Source organism: Coregonus lavaretus, assembly GCF_964263955.1.
Source record: "Coregonus lavaretus genome assembly, chromosome: 35".
Lineage (NCBI taxonomy): Eukaryota > Metazoa > Chordata > Actinopteri > Salmoniformes > Salmonidae > Coregonus > Coregonus lavaretus.
The window spans coordinates 2,559,827-2,578,029 of record NC_140022.1 but is presented as its reverse complement, the minus strand read 5'-3'; the positions used below and the strand labels follow the sequence as shown (position 1 = coordinate 2,578,029).

At 39.5% G+C, this 18,203-nt stretch overlaps 2 protein-coding genes across 3 annotated transcripts; one reads left to right on the top strand and one right to left on the bottom strand.

Annotated features, from left to right (window-relative positions):
* The first annotated feature begins 394 nt into the window (after positions 1 to 394).
* On the top strand, positions 395 to 5,325 carry LOC311109698 (nectin-4-like). 2 transcript variants are annotated; one of them, XM_084152660.1, is made up of 10 exons: positions 395 to 461; positions 1,547 to 1,882; positions 2,107 to 2,403; positions 2,800 to 2,835; positions 2,970 to 3,066; positions 3,170 to 3,235; positions 3,552 to 3,611; positions 3,760 to 3,777; positions 3,921 to 3,983; positions 4,241 to 5,325. In XM_084152660.1, exons 1-10 carry the CDS (start codon positions 407 to 409, stop codon positions 4,260 to 4,262), a joined length of 1,050 nt encoding a protein of 349 aa, XP_084008786.1. In that variant the 5' UTR covers positions 395 to 406; the 3' UTR covers positions 4,263 to 5,325. The 2 variants fall into 2 exon arrangements, with proteins under 2 accessions (XP_084008786.1, XP_084008787.1); XM_084152661.1 differs by lacking the exon at positions 3,760 to 3,777.
* A 2,386-nt stretch (positions 5,326 to 7,711) lies between these two features.
* LOC311109679 (uncharacterized protein) lies at positions 7,712 to 15,189 on the bottom strand. Its single transcript, XM_084152642.1, has 4 exons — positions 14,880 to 15,189; positions 14,415 to 14,535; positions 13,396 to 13,432; positions 7,712 to 8,453 (listed from the first exon to the last, which is right to left on the bottom strand). The coding sequence occupies exons 1-4, from the start codon at positions 15,091 to 15,093 to the stop codon at positions 8,361 to 8,363; spliced, it is 465 nt and encodes a 154-aa protein (XP_084008768.1). The 5' UTR covers positions 15,094 to 15,189; the 3' UTR covers positions 7,712 to 8,360.
* Positions 15,190 to 18,203: the final 3,014 nt, after the last annotated feature.

Below are 18,203 nucleotides of genomic sequence, written 5' to 3'. Positions count from 1 at the left end.
TGTTCAACATTCAAAACCATTGTTTATTTAAACAGCCTTTATGGATTGTGTTTTCTCCCTCCAATCTGTTGTCTGAGAATAGCTCATCGAACTTTGTACTGTGGTTGGGGGGGGGGCAGATATACAGGAGGCTAAATTGATTGAGCTGAACTATGACTGTAGACAGAGAGCAAGTTTAATTTCACTTTTATGGAGGAGGGTAGCCTGGTCCCAGATCTGTTTGTGCTTTTGCCTGCTCCACTGCCATTGCCAAGCTAAACATTTTTGGCATTACAATTCCATGAGGAGTTGGCAAGAGAGCATAAACAGACTGGTACCCAGGCTATGGAGCAAGTGCGGGAAGAAGGAATTTCCCGCTTTTTTTTCCTCTTATCTCAATACTGTAGTAGTAAATCACATTTTCACCATGTCTGCTGCACTCTACAACTCCCTGTTTATTCTGCTGATAATCCTCCCTAAAGGTGAGTTATATCAGTTTTATGCATGATAATACCGCATTTGACTACCACTTTGAAAGTGGCACAATATTGTTAGTGCCACTTTCTTGATCTAATTGTGCTTTCACAACTGTTGACAAACCTGTTTATTTCACAACACTAAATACATGTCATATTGAAGCTGTAGCTCAATCTTCTTGTTGCATGGGTAAATAGCTACAAACTCTGAATTGTTAAATAATTTGTATTTATTAGCAAAAAGTAGTAAGACAAAGGCTGGGCACAGCGCGACGCGTTTTGGTTTCACAGAACTAGAACAAGATACATGAGGCTTCAAGCCGCTAGAGGGTACTACTAGACTGAGGCTAATGTAACCACTCTGAAATTCATAGACAGAGATATGGAAGCAAGGACCTACCATCTATGATAATAAAAATAAATGTTTTGAGGCTATACAGTGTTTGATCAGATTTGATCGGTAAAGTTGACTAATTCAACATATACATAAAAACATAAACAGGAGTGTATGACATACTTGAAAATCATTGAGCTGAGCATTGCACTAAGGTGTCTGTAAACAAATCTAGACATTAATAAATGCATTTCTATATCTTCCTAAACGTTTTAAACAGTGGTGGAAGAGTACAAAAATGGCGGCGCAGTGGCTTCAAAACATCACCTAGTCTCATGTTTTTATTTCTAAATAGAAGTAGTCCAATCCATCACCCTCCCTCTTCGGAGGAAACACATCTAGTGTTTATATACAGAACTGTCTGTCAGTCTGTCAGTGTGTGCATGCGAATTGTGTGTTAACTGTTGACAAACCAATTCATTTCACTACTGTAAATGCATGATTTCATATTGAATCTGCAGCTCAATACTCTTACTGTATGCAATGATTGATGTCGCTCTAATGGGTACTTTAATGTTGATGTGTGCTGTGCCCTTATGCACATATCATGTATATTCTATCCTGAAATTGATAGTTTTACAACAGGTGCCATAACTTCCTCCCTCCTAGACTGGACTTCCCTTACCTCCATACTCCCCCTTCTGACCATTCCGAGTACTACTAGTGTCTAAGAACTATTGTGTCTGTCTTCATGCAGGGCTCTCTCAGTCGGTGAGAACACAGCAGGTTGTCACAGCAACCCTGGGAGAAGATGCAGTCTTAAACTGTGAGCTCATGACACCCAAAGACGTGCGGCAAGTCACCTGGCAAAAACTGACAACTGGGCCGAATGAAAATGTGGCCACCTACAGTAAACGCGGTCCCAATGTCAACCCACCTTTTAAGGGGAAAGTGGAGTTTGAAGACGACGGACTGCAGAACTGCTCTATCATCATCAGAGGAGTGTCAAGAGGAGACGAGGGCTGCTACAAGTGTCTGTTTAACACCTTTCCAGATGGACCAATTAGTGGAAGGACCTGCCTCCAAGTCAATGGTAAAAACTGATAACATAATGTACTGTAAATGACTGACCCAGAACAACTTCTTCAGAACTTCAGGCAGCCATTTTATCAGATCATACATCCAATGTCTTGCAAACATTTATCAAAATGGAATCATTTAGTAAATCATGTAAATGGAATAATTTAGTAAATCATGTACATGAAAACATTATAGTATTTACATTCACTGTGATCTGTGTCTGTTGTTGTTCTATAGAGCTGTATGGACCCTCACTCCTCATCACACAAACCAACAACAGTCACACCACTCTGTCCTGTTCTGCTACTGGACGACCTGCTCCTATAGTGACCTGGGATGACATGATGATAGAACATTCCACCACGGTCGATGTCACCCATCCCAATGGAACTATCACTGTGACAACTACTGCAACAGTGGCAGTGGCCAGTCTAACTGACAAAGAGGTTAGGTGTGTTGCTTCACTGTCCTTCAGTGATGTCACCAATAATGCTTCCATGGTGATTCCAGCTAGTGATCAAGCTTCAATTACTGGTGAGAAATGTATATAGATCAATGTGTAATATATTGACATGATCAGGAACATGATGTCATGATGAAGTATCTTAGTCTATGCCGCTCTGACATTGCTTGTCCATATATTTATTTATATATTCTTAATTCCATTCCTTACTTAGATTTGTGTGTATTGGGTAAATGTTGTGAAATTGTTAGATATTACTTGATAGATATTACTGCACTGTCGGAGCTAGAAACACAAGCATTTCGCTACACCCGCAATAACATCTGCTTAACACGTGTATGTGACAATACATTTGATTTGATTTGATTTGAAGTACTGCCTGTGTTCATGATGAAGTACTGCCAGTGTTCATGATGAAGTACTTCCTGTGTTCATGATGAAGTACTGTCTGTGTATTTATATACTAGGTCAATCTCAGGTCTCTGATGATGACTGGATCAGTGGTAAGTGGCTGTTATTCTAATAATGACAAGTCATAGTCAACCTACTGTTTTTGATCTTTTATGATTTAACTTTCAGGTGTAGTGTACCTGTGAATTTGACCTCTGTCTTCTCTTGTCATCTCTGTCATTCACAGGTACAGTGGTTAGTGCAGTGTTGGGTTCAGTGTGTCTCATTGCTGTAATCTGTGTATTAGTGTTGCTGCTAAAGAGGATAAAAGATACCTCGTCCAGGTAGAGATACAAAATATTACCTTGAAAATGAAAACAGTTACTATGAATATAATATGTGATTTGTCTGCCATATGTTTACCAGTTGATATCTAATTTGATGTAGAAAACCCCCAGTAACTGACACTGAAACCAGCAGAACTCCCTTAAAGACACCACCACCATCCAAACAGTAAGATGCTCATTCTAAAGAACATTTAAGGGGTCATGATTGAAACCTTTTTGAAAGAAAACATGAAACATGACAATTACATTTTCTGAGACTGTGCTATGCTGGTTTAAACGCATTCTTCAAGATTAAATAATTGTAATAAAATAATAATGAATCCGATTATGTGGTTCTTGTTAGTACATTGTACATTTTGATTTATTTCAATGTCACACCAACCTCCAGTCCATCACAATTGTGAGTATCTCTTCCACATTTTAAAAAGCTTTTTAAGGTAAAAAATAATTATAACTAAAAAATATAAATTTTGTTTTTTCAGGTCAAACTCGTCAACCAGCTCACCAACCAGCTCACCAACCAAGCGTAGGACGACTAAGAAGTAGGTTGACCTTCTCATACTTTCATAGCCTCTTCATGTCTTCTGTAACTTTGGAATGAAGAAACTTTGGAATGAAACTTGGAAATGTACTTCTGTGGTGTATGTTTCCTGCCGGTACATTGTCTGTTTTGATCTCTTCCACACCAAGCTCCAGTCCGTCACACATGTGAGTATTTTTACAACTTTATTTGATTATCCCGATAGAAAGCGTGAAACAGACGATATTGAGAATGTTACAAAAGCTTTTAGTATAAATTACAAAAAAACTAAAATTGAAACATAACTCAAAAATGTCCTCTTTTGTTTCAGCATACAATCCCTCAGCTCGTCAGACAAGTGCAGGATGCAACCAGCTCAGGAGGCTGTAAAGAGGTAGGTTTCCATCTTCATTCTCTCACTGTCTGCTGTAGTCTCTCTTCTTCAGGAAGAAGCTCTGAAATGATGTACTGTTGTCTGCATCTATGCACTCAGCTGCATGTTAATACCTGTTCTGCTGTGTTTTGTCACAATGGCTGTCAGACCATCTTATTACTGGACTGTGTACAGAAGAAAACCTCTACCTCATAATGACCAGTGTATTCATCCAATTGAAAAATGACAATTTTCTTTCCCCCTCTTTTCTCTCTCAGGAACCTTTTCAATGACTACTGAGTGACTACTCACACTGCCACACACACACCTTATCATTATTGACTAATCTGGTTCATGTTATTTTATCTTTAAAAGTCTGTGACAATCAATCCGTATTTTAAAAGCAGTCCTTTTTTAAAGATGTTGTATTGAGCCTGTCATAACAGTTAGCTTAGTTGCCTGGTTTGGCTCAGGTCATGATACTCTAGGGCCTAGGGAGAGTTGTGCAGGTCAGTTTAAAGATTGTAGGAGAAACCATAAGGCTCTCTGAGACATTTACAGAGATCACACACGTACGAGGGGAAAATCAATCTTATTGGACACTTCCACTGAACAATCAATATGCAGTACAGTATCAGGTTTTGACCTCTTAAAACCAAGAGAGACGGCATCAGTACAGCTTTTAAATGACATTATGTATTTTTTACTCATGTTTATCTTGTAAATACCTTGTAAGCATTGGTATCTGTCATGTGTGTTGCTGTTTATATGTTTACTTTAAATCTTTATCTTATGTGATGTGCCACAACTGAAGTTCCTTCTGGAAAAAATGTAATTTTTTTATATTCTAGTCTATTTAAGGTTTCAAATGAAGGGTATATTACTGGAAACTTTCGACGTTTACCAGTAAACTACCAGAATTTTGGTAAATTTCAAGTTTTGGGGGGGAATTTTATAAAATGACATCTAATGAGCTTTTTTTGGTACTTCAGATTATCATGTGTCTGTAATTATCTCTGGCCCTCTGTGTGGCTTTATCACATGTCTGTAATTATCTCTGGCCCTCTGTGTGGCTTTATCACATGTCTGTAATTATCTCTGGCCCTCTGTGTGGCTTTATCACATGTCTGTAATTATCTCTGGCCCTCTGTGTGGCCTTATCACATGTCTGTAATTATCTCTGGCCCTCTGTGTGGCCTTATCACTGTAATTATCTCTGGCCCTCTGTGTGGCCTTATCACTGTAATTATCTCTGGCCCTCTGTGTGGCCTTATCACATGTCTGTAATTATCTCTGGCCCTCTGTGTGGCCTTACCACATGTCTGTAATTATCTCTGGCCCTCTGTGTGGCTTTATCACATGTCTGTAATTATCTCTGGCCCTCTGTGTGGCCTTACCACATGTCTGTAATTATCTCTGGCCCTCTGTGTGGCTTTATCACATGTCTGTAATTATCTCTGGCCCTCTGTGTGGCCTTATCACTGTAATTATCTCTGGCCCTCTGTGTGGCCTTATCACATGTCTGTAATTATCTCTGGCCCTCTGTGTGGCCTTATCACTGTAATTATCTCTGGCCCTCTGTGTGGCCTTATCACATGTCTGTAATTATCTCTGGCCCTCTGTGTGGCTTTATCACATGTCTGTAATTATCTCTGGCCCTCTGTGTGGCCTTACCACATGTCTGTAATTATCTCTCTAAATATAAACCATCACCTTAGTGAATACCATTGGTATTTAATATGAAGGTTTCAGGATGAGATATCCTTTATATATTTTTACACATTTTAATGTATTTTACAATATGTCTTTGTTGTAAAATGTTTTGGTGTCAGTTGTGAAAAAAGTCAACAGCTGGAATAGTTGCAGAGTTAATAAAAAATAATGCAGTTGTTGATTAGATGCTTTTCTCATTAATTAGACTATTTTCTCTTGAACCATATGGTCTATCCACTAGAAACTCGTGGACAATATCGACACCGATATAAAAAACGAATACTATATGTGAAAAAAAATAAAAAATATTCAAGTATAAATTACCAAAGTTACCATTGATTGCCATAGATTACCTGTTAATTACAAAAATTATTGAAGATTCTGGTAACTTTGCAACCCTCATTCTATTCTATTCTATTCTGTCTGTCACACTCTCTTTACTTGAGCCTTAGCTTAATAGGGTTCATCCCTGGCTGGGCCCTTTTCATATTAGTCTCAGCTGCTGGTAGAAGTGTTTTTTATTTATTTAAATGTTGTATTAATAATTTGTATATGTTTTAGTTGTCTACATTGGCTATGTTTTTGAAATTTCACTTTTGCTAAATACTTTTGTTAAATCATTCAAAAAGGTAAGGGCTGCATTATTATTCATGAGATGTTGCCTGACGACATTTCGTGCATTTAATTCCGCTGCTCTATCGATCGCTCCATACATTCAGTCTGAAACTGCCATACTAGAAATCATTTGTGCTGACGTCAAAATGAGGGGTATTGTACAAAATAAATTAACCAGCAATTGGAACTTCTCTAACCAATCAGAGTATCAAAGCCAATGACGTGATTCATGTAGGCTAGCTCTGGCCCAACACATCAGTTTCTGGGACCAATCAGAATTGTCCGAATGTTTTCACATTCTTAAGACGTCGGGGAGGAAAGCAAATCCAGACTCATGGTGGAGAAGAAACGCTAGGGGGCGTTGTGTTTGGCTGGAGCGATGTGGATGGGTAGTCAGGCTAACTGTGATGTAGATGGGTAGTCAGGCTAACTGTGATGTGGATGGGTAGTCAGGCTAACTGTGATGTAGATGGGTAGTCAGGCTAACTGTGATGTGGATGGGTAGTCAGGCTAACTGTGATGTGGATGGGTAGTCAGGCTAACTGTGATGTGGATGGGGAGTCAGGCTAACTGTGATGTGGATGGGTAGTCAGGCTAACTTTGATGTGGATGGGTAGTCAGGCTAACTGTGATGTGGATGGGTAGTCAGGCTAACTGTGATGTGGATGGGTAGTCAGGCTAACTGATGTGGATGGGTAGTCAGGCTAACTGTGATGTGGATGGGTAGTCAGGCTAACTGTGATGTGGATGGGTAGTCAGGATAACTGTGATGTGGATGGGTAGTCAGGCTAACTGTGATGTGGATGGGTAGTCAGGCTAACTGTGATGTGGATGGGTAGTCAGGCTAACTGTGATGTGGATGGGTAGTCAGGCTAACTGTGATGTGGATGGGTAGTCAGGCTAACTGTGATGTGGATGTGTAGTCAGGCTAACTGTGATGTGGATGGGTAGTCGGGCTAACTGTGATGTGGATGGGTAGTCGGGCTAACTGTGATGTGGATGGGTAGTCAGGCTAACTGTGATGTGGATGGGTAGTCAGGCTAACTGTGATGTGGATGGGTAGTCAGGCTAACCGTGATGTGGCTGGGTAGTCAGGCTAACCGTGATGTGGATGGGTAGTCAGGCTAACTGTGATGTGGATGGGTAGTCAGGCTAACTGTGATGTGGATGGGTAGTCAGGCTAACTGTGATGTGGATGGGTAGTCAGGCTAACTGTGATGTGGATGGGTAGTCAGGCTAACTGTGATGTGGAGGGGTAGTCAGGCTAACTGTGATGTGGATGGGTAGTCAGGCTAACTGTGATGTGGATGGGTAGTCAGGCTAACTGTGATGTGGATGGGTAGTCAGGCTAACTGTGATGTGGATGGGTAGTCAGGCTAACTGTGATGTGCAGGAAGGAAACAAAGGAGCTGCCACCATGAAACAGTTATCTCATGCTTTTAATAGACTGGCCTTGCATCCACAGAAGTACATAGGCTACAGCATGCGTACATGTTTTTTTTTTACTTTTTTTGTTTGTTGGAAAAACGGTTATAATTTATTTATTTATTAACATATGCACTTAAACATGTAGCCTAATTCCTGTAGCCAGGCCTATATAGTAAACAGAAAACTATAAAACAGGTCTACATTAATATTCTGTTTTCTAAAGTTACAGTTTGAATACAGTGGCAGTTGGGACTTTTACTGATTTCTCCATTAATGTTTATGACAGTATACTGACACCTGGTGGAAACGTTTATGATTTTGGGATCAGGTGATCTCCACAGAAAAAGCTTTGTTCTATCCGCAAACAACAACAGAACAGCTATAATTTTGAGACATACAATTGTATTTCCATAACAGATGTGCAGCCTGCATACAGTGTTGATATTTACAACAACCACAGAAGATCTACAGTAAAGGAGAGGCTGATATACGGCAAGTCAGACAGGGATTTGTTTTTGCATTTTCAGTAATCAAAATATTCACAGTAAATGTATATCTACCACTCTACCATAGAGCTTTATAGCTAGCTGTTACTAGAAGGTGTCTAATGTCATGTGGTCATTGGTCAACGGAGCCAGAGGGTCAGGAGTTAGGATGTGGCAGCTGGAGTGTTGAGTACAGCCCATTGTCTCTCCCTGTGAACGTGCTGTAGGGCTCAAGGTCCTGTTGCTCCTCCTACAAAGACATTAACAATAGTCACCATATTACACTGGAAAATCTCATATGGGGCTGTGGAAAATAAAATTGAAAATGTAAAAGAGCCTAGTCTGCAGGGGCCTCATTTATAAACATTGCGTACGCACAAAATATCCCCCAAAACACCCATGCGCTAGTAGTTTCCGTTTATAAAAACTGAACTTCACGTGAGAATGTGGAGTTCTCCCGCTAACTTTAGACCATGCGTACACACAGTTTCTAGTGGTTGAGGTACTGCATTGCAAGAAGGCATATGTAGCTTACATTTCCATTGTAGTCATTTAGCAGATGCTCTTATCCAGAGCGACTTACAGTTAGTGAATGCATAAAAAAAAAAAATCCTACCCCCTGTGGGAATCAAACCCACAAACCTGGCGTTGCAAACGCCATGCTCTATCAACTGAGCTACATCCCTGCCGGCCATTCCCTCCCCTACGCTAGACACTGGGCCAATTGCGCACCGCCCCATGGGTCTCCTGGTCGCGGCCGGCTACGACAGACCCTGGATTCGAACCAGGATCTCTAGTGGCACAGCTAGCACTGCGATGCAGTGCCTTAGACCACTGCACCACTCGGGAGACTTGTACTAGAAGTCTTGTGGAGGAATATATGATGACACTCTGATTCAGAATAATAAAATGGGTAGCAAAATATAATAACAAGATGCAACCATTTGCAGTTAGTTAGAAGCGCGAAAATCTATTTATTTTATATTTGCATTCTAAAATAATTAGGTGTGCTTGCCAAGCAAAGCACAACTCTAGATTTCTTACATACTCTTATTATAATTATTATTACTATTATTATTTATTTCGCTCTCGCTCTAGAGTTTAAACGATTTAAGCTATTAAAAAGAAACCAACTTCCAGACTGCCCCAACTTAGATTGCTTGTCAAAGGATTGTTGATGCTGTGTATACTTTTTGAGCTATAACCATTAAAACGTTTCATAAATTAACACAGGTTTGAATGAGAACCATAGCAATCAATATATTTTTATTTATTTATTACTTTTATTCATACAGTGTGGGTCAGCATTGAGACCAGGGTCTCATTTTCAAGGGAGCCCTGTGGACATACAATAAATAATATCAATACAGTAAATACAACAAGATTAATCAAAACAAGGGCCCAAAATCGACCCCTTTCGTGATATTGAGAACGCAGCTACTGACCACAACTACTGAGCACAACTACTGACCACAACCACACAACAACTGACCATGACCACACAACAACTGACCATGACCACACAACTACCGACCACAACCACACAACTACTGACCACACAACTACCCTCCACAACTACGGACCACAGCCACTGACCACAACTACTGACCACAACTTCTGAACCACACAACTACTGACCACATAACTATTGAACCACACAACCACTGATCACAACCACACAGCTACTGGCCACAACCACAGAATACTGACCACAACCACACAACTACTGACCACAGCAACTGACCACAACCACAAAACCTCTGACCATAACCACACAGCTACTGAGCACAACTACTGACCACGATGACTGACCACATCAACTGACCAGAACCACACAACTACTGACCACAATCACAGAACACTGATCACAATCACAGAACACTGATCACAATCACAGAACACTGACCACAACTACTGACCACATCAACTGACCAGAACCACACAACTACTGACCACAACTACTGACCACTGCTACTGATCACAACCCCAAACTACAGAGAACAACTACTGACCACAGCTACTGACCACAACCACAAAACGACTGACCAGTATTGACCCCAACTACTGACCGCACAACTACTGACCACACAACTACTGACCACACACCTACTGACCACACAACTACTGACCACAACCACACAACTACTGACCACAACTACTGACCACACAAATACTGACCAAAACCACACAGCTACTTGCCACAACTACTGACCACAACCACACAGCTAATGACTATAACTATTGACTACAACCTCAGAACTACTGGCCACATGACTACTGACCACAACTACTGACCACAACCACACAGCCACTGACCACAACTACTGACCACACAACTACTGAACCACACAACTACTGACCACAACCACACAGCTACTGACTATAACTATTGACTACAACCTCAGAACTACTGACCACACGACTACTGACCACAACTAATGACCACAACCACACAGCCACTGACCACAACTACTGACCACAACTGCTGACCACAACTACTGACCACACGAGAAAACGACTGACCACAACTACTGACCACAACCACCCAACTACAGACCACACAACTACTGACCACAACCATACAGTTACTGACCACAACTACTGACCACAATGACTGACCACAACCACACAACTACTGACCACACAACTACTGACCACAAATACTGACCACAGCTACTGACCACACCCAGAAAAAGATTGACCACAACTACTGACCACAACAACTGACCACAACCAGATAACTACTGACCACACAACTAATGACCACAAACACACAACTACTGACCAAAACGATTGACCACAACTATTGACCACGTCCATACTGTAGGGCCCAAAGAACCAGTAACAGAACAACACAACTACTGACCACAACCACACAACTACTGACCACATAACTACTGATAACAACTACTGACCACAACCACACAACAACTACTAATCACAACTACTGATCACATCCATACTGTAGGGCCCAAAGAACCTACAACACAACCACACAACTACTGACCACACAACTACTGACCAAACCGATTGACCACAACTACTGACCACTACTTACCACAACTATTGAACCACAACTACTTACCACAACCACAAAACTACTGACCACAACTACTGACCACAACCACAAAACTACTGACCACAACTACTGACCACATCCATACTGTAGGGCCCAAAGAACCAGCAACAGAACAACACAACTGCTGACCACAACCACACAACTACTGACCACATAAATACTGACAACAACTACTGACCACAACCACACAACTACTGACCACATCCATACTGTAGGGCCCAAAGAACCAGCAACAGAACAACACAACTGCTGACCACATAACTACTGACAACAACTACTGACCACAACCACACAACTACTGACTACAACTACTGACCACAACTACTGACCACATCCATACTTGTAGGGCCAAAATAACCTACAACACAACCACACAACTACTGACCACAGCTACAAACACCACCCCAACGATGACATGTGCAGACTGACAAAACGTAGGTGCCTTCAACACAGATTTTTGATATCATTCTTACTTCATAAACTATAAAGCTATACAATTGGGGAATGCAGGCTTCAGCACTCAAAACTGAAATCACTGCCACAAAACTTTCAGAATGTTCAAACTAAAACATTTTGAGAGCTTTAAAACCCATTATATGGCTTATGATTATATAGTACTCACTCTAGCCTACAATGCTAGCCCACTATAACCCACTAGAATAACTCCACACCTACAAACCACCCCAAAGTAGGTCACTATAACTAACACAGAGCCTATGAAAACCCTATGACTACCATTGCTACTACTAACATTACTACTGCTGTCACTACTACTACTATTTCACAAGCATAAATACTTCAAGACTAGCAAGCACACCACGTTTACTTCAGTAAATGTCATTTTCTAGTTAGAAAAATACATATTTTTCCTATTTATCTAATTTCCATGGTCATTGCAGAATAATCTCCTCACCTTTTCTGACCATGATGGTTTCATAGCCTATAGGCCTACAACAAGTTAAGATAGGCTACCATTAATGCCATCTGTTATTTAAGTCATGTGTAGCTCAGTTGGTAGGGTTGTGGGTTCGATTCCCACGGGGGACCAGTATGAAAATGTATGCACTCACTACGGTAAGTCGCTCTGGATAAGAGCGTCTGCTAAATGACTAAAACATAAATGTAATTAGACCCACTTCACAGTAGTAAATAGATCAGCTATTTCAACTATTTTGCTCTATGCGATCCGATCCGAAGTGCAGTTTAACAGTAGGACAGACGGTTCACCTTTTCGGTTCACCTTTTCCATTGACGTTTGTCTGAATACTGCACTGTCAAATTTCTCGAGTAGACAATATTTAATTTATAAACATAATACATGTGTCATAACCATTGTAGAATAGATTCCTTACCTTTTTTGGCCATGATGAGTTCATATTCCCAAAGTAGCCATAACATAAATTACCATTTACTTGTACCTATTAGGCTATAATATCAAGTTGTTGCTCTATGCAACTGAAAGGAAGCGCGGTTTATAACAGTTGAATTTAACAGAAGAACAGACAGTTGATTTTTTGTATTGAAGTGTGTAGGCTACCACTGTAAGCAGGCGTATACTGTAGTTGTCATTTCTTTCCGAATAGACAATATTTCAGAATTCACGGGCAGTGCAGCATATTAAAAAGTTAATGCAAAACATTGAATTCAAACAATCTGTTTACATGTTCACAACAATTTGCAATTGTTTTTTTTTCTTTCAGAAATGGTCAGATACAGCAAATGTCACTGTAAACGTTTACAACATTCTGCCAGAGACATTTGATAAAGCTCGCCATTGCTATTTAGAAACTGCCACGGTTTAATTCCAATACTTCCAGTACACAGCTAAAACGGGCGTTATTGTCAACATAAAAGGTAAATGATGGTCGTTTTTCAGGCGGATTGTAATGCTCGTTCATGTGCGAACAGGTTCAGGATGGGTCTGATTTATAACGGGAAACATGCGTATGTATGGCATTCGCCAAGTTTATAAATCTCAATATTTTTGTACGTGTGCAGTCTTTTCAGAAATGGCGCACGCAGATATTTAGTGTGAAATGTACGCAACAGTTATAAATGAGGACCCAGATGCCTTCATCTGACTAACAGGCAACAGCAAGTAGTGTTGTGACACCTCGTTGACCGTTCCAGACACTTGTAGCTGTGTTCTCCTGTTGAGCAAAAAATAACAAGATTGAATTAACATAGCACCAAATGAAACATGTTTTACACAGCACATTTTTCAGAGCAAAATGATTGTGTGCAGTGTATGTGTTTTTTTCACCACACTTGTTTTTGACAGGAAATGAGAAGTGAGAAGCCACAACAAAGTGCAGTTTTTGGAAAGTACTCACTGGTCACATATCAGTTGAACATCTAGCCTAGTTTCGATTTACATGTTGGTTGAGTTGTCAACTAACGTGATGCAACATGAATTCAGCAAAACATTTCACCATGTTATTGGATTTAGGTTAAAAGTAGGGTGAAAAAAAATACGAAATTCCCTTAGATTGATTACTTTTTGCAAATCCAATCAGTCCCACGTTGTCATCACATTACATTTTGTTGTTGAAATTAAGTGTAAACAACATTGATTCAAAATGTTGCCTAGTGGGTAGTGATCAGTACAAATCGAGTCAGACTTAAAGTATGTCAAGTAGCCTGTGTGTTATACATGGTGTTTAGGTATTTTAAAATGTCTCAGTAGGAATATAGCATTGCATGTGAAGGGCTTATATAGAACAACTTCCAAAAGGACTAATTCGAGGCAGAAAGGAGTTGGAGCACTGAACAGTCACAAGTTCTCATCCTATACAATGGATTAAAGTGAGCTAAAATCAATCAATTTCTCCCTTTCTTGTTGAGTGCTCCAACTCCTTTCTGCCTGGAATTAGTCCTTTGGGATGTTTTTCTTGGTCAGCCCTTTTCATGCTTTTCATCATTGTTGTTGAGCACCCCTCCTTTCCTTTGTTTGCTGAAGAGCGAAGGCCCACCTGAACTCATAGCATTGCATGTATTTCTTAGACACCAATTCAGTACTCTGAATGCACCATTTTTACTACAGTGCTTCCAAGTAATTATTAAAATACCAAAAAGCTGACAAATACTGATGACAGCAACTCTTTTTATACCAAGCTATTAATATTATCTTACCTGAGATGAATTTTCCTCATGATTATGCCACCAAACACCAGGACAGCTACACATGCTGCAACACCTGTTATCATCCCAAAATAGAAGAGACTGTTGTCTGTGGCCTCTTGCACTTGGGTTCCTGGGAAACGAGAAAAAAATATATTATGATCTTATATGTGTCTCTTCCGCCATCTTGTTCATTTACATTAAGGCATTGTGTTGTTGACAGTCTCCATTTTAAGACATTATCACATGTATTGATGAGAAAATCCAATATTGTGACTACAGAGATTCTCTCAGTTCTGTCAGATGTAACTTCTATGACAGACGTTAAAAAACAAGACAACAAAACACTCACAGAACGTAAAGGTAAGCCAAATACATATTACATATTGAAGGTACTTTTGCACATGACGTGCATTCCACTAAATATGTGGTAATAACATTATGCTGGTGTTCATTTTAAAATGATTAAACACTTACCATTGACAGAAATATGTATGTTTATTTCAGCATTGCCTTCATCATATGTACAATAACAGGTGTAGTTCCCTTCATCAGATGGTTGTATGTTGGTGATGTGTAGAAACACTCTGTTATTCTCTATCTGTAGTGTGACTCTGGGGTCACAAGTGCTGTTGGTTTGATCTTTCTCAAAGTCTTGTGAGACTCTACACTCATTACCCTCACTCATCATTCTATTTTTTTGACATACTACAATACTGATGTTAGTGATTGTTTGGTTTGGGCAGAGAAGAGTGGCATCTGCTCCTCCGGTCTCCAATGTTTTCTCTCGAGTTACTGTAAACACGAAGGGAAACAGATTGTGAGTATATTGTTTAATGAGATCAGTTTGATTGAGCATGAGTAGTACTTTCAATTCTCATTGATAAAAAAGTCCCATTTCAGTCTACAGAATTTACTACAGACCCAAAATGACGTTTTTTAATGGTAAAAGGAAACCTGGCACAAGAAAAAGTAACTTTACTGAGCTGTTAATGCCCAAATGATGATGACCCAAAGTTCATTAATGAACTTATACTAAAACTATCTCAATGTAAAGGTAATATTAAATGGGGGGGAGGGGGGGTTTAACTGTGTACAGGATGCAACTCTAGACAAGTCATCAACTAAACTACATCGTCTTCCTAACATGTCTAAGGTATTAAACCACAACATCAAGGAGATGGTCTGTGTGAACTGTGGAGATATAAACATCCAACTGAAAGACAATACTCCTATTACTCTCACGTCCAAAACACATATTCAATCATTTACTGTTTTATTGTAAACTTTGCTTTAATTGACTGTGTTTCTGAATGTAAATACCTTCCTAGAATAATTACGGACAATAGCCCATTTTCTTTCACGTTTAAGCTCAAACCTCCTATGCCAAAAGCAAAGACCTAGCGATCCAACACAATGTTTCTTGGAGATAAGGAGTTTACCTCATATCGCAACACACAGATAGACATGTTTTTGGAAATCAATGTAGACAATGAAGTATGCCCAACTGTTGTCTGGGAAGCTCTTAAATCATACATGAGAGGTTGTATCATGTCTTACTCTTCACAGAAGAAAAAGAAGACCCATAAAGAATTAGAAATACTAGAACAGAAAATCCACGACTTAGAAAAAAAACACAGTTTAGATAGAAATGTTGACACCCTTTAACAGTTGAACACTTTGAAGCTTGAATATAACACAATAAACACACCCTCTGCAGAGATTGCTGCCATGAAATCCAAGCAACAATATGTTGAGCGAGGTGAAAGTGCAGGGAAATGCTTGCTTGGCAAATTAAGAAAGAGGAAGAGGAATGAACCATCCATAGCATTGAAACCCCAGATGGTAGCATAACAATAGATCCTTCTGAAATTAACTCAGTCTTTAAAATATTTTATCACAAACTGTATCAATCCAAAAACAAAAGTTCAAAGAAATATATAGACAATTTCCTTAATAAGGCCATTTGACCAATTATGAGTGAACCAGAGAAAATGAATATGGATAGAAATATCACCCCTGGTGAACTGTTGGAGGCAATCAATAATCTACAGATTGGGAAATCTCCTAGTAATGATAGATTCCCAGTGGAATTTTATAGACACTTTCATCCCAAATTACTAAAGCTTGTGTTACTTATGCTCACAGCAGCTCTAGAGAAAAATAAACTTCCCCAGTCACTATGTTTGGCTACAATCACCCTCCTTCAAAGGAAAGAGAATGATCCATTGTTAATACAGAACAGTGAAATGGGCAAAGACACGTATGAAATACCTGGGTGTACTGATACCATGCAATCTGGAGGAGGTATATCAAATCAATTACTCTCCTTTAGTAGATAGGATTGATTCTGATGTTCAGAGATGGAGATCTCTCCCTATCTCTATGTTAGGTAGGGTCAACATATTTAAAATGATTATAAAAAATATAATAATAATATGCCATTTAGCAGACGCTTTTATCCAAAGCGACTTACAGTCATGCGTGCATACATTTTTTTATTTTTTTTGTGTATGGGTGGTCCCGGGGATCGAACCCACTACCTTGGCGTTACAAGCGCCGTGCTCTACCAGCTGAGCTACAGGTTGATGTATTTATTCCAGGCCTTGCCCGTTTCAATTCCATCCAACCTTTTAAATAAAATAAATGGCCTGCTCTCCAACTTTATTTGGAATGGAAAGACCTCGAGAGTAAAATTGACTGTTTTCCACTTCCCCTATAAAGCTGGAGGTCTTGGACTACCTCATATGAAGATGTATTACTGGGCTGCACAACTGTGTTCACTAATACAATAGACAGCAAAATATCCTTGTGGCATGGAAGAGTATCGAAGCCACAAATGTAAAACCGTATGATGATCTAAAATATATTCACTACTTCGGGTCCAAGGCATTGAAGGAAAAAACAGACAATGCAATGAGTCTCAATTCCATTCGTATTTGGGGCAATATAAATTCATGAGGTGGAAAGAACCAATATTGCCAGGCACACATTTGGAATAACCCCACCTTAAATCCAGCATTTAATGATGACACCTTTAAGTCCTGCTCCCAAAGTGGCATCATGAATTTTGAACATGTTTACTATGATGGATCTCTACTGTCATTCAATCAATTACATTATCCAAGGGCCGATTTCTTTAAGTTCTCACAACTCAGAAATCATATTCAATCGCTTCAACAAAATCTGGATGAACCTAAGGCATCTAGCATAGAAAAATGCTGAAAGTAGCTGCTACGCCAAAGAAGTTGATTGCCAAGTTATATCAAGGGTTGATTGAAATTCTACCTGATGACTCAGAACCTATAAGGAACAAATGGGAAACAGATCTAAATGAAGAACTTGATGAGAATATACGAAAATGTTCATATCTGCTCCTACAACTTAAGACATGAACTACTGCAATTTAAGATAATTCATAGGATTTACTACACTCCTGCCAGAATGCATGTAACGCACCCAGAAATGTCACATCTCTGTTAGAGATGCAAAAAGCATAAAGGAACCCTATTACATATGCTGTGGTCCTGTGACAAACTGACACCATTTTGGGATAATGTATGCACTATCATTTCATTCTGTCTAGCAATTCATATCCATTCATCTCCACGATTATGTTTGTTGGGAAATGTAAATATTGGTGATCAATATCAGAGAAGGTTTTGTAATCTAGGTCTAATTACTACAAAGAAATGTAAAAGCCATCAACTGGAAAGCCCCGTACCCACCCTCAATAACTAACTGGAGGATTGAACTATCTAGCTACATCCCATTAGACTTACAAAATCAAACATAAACCAG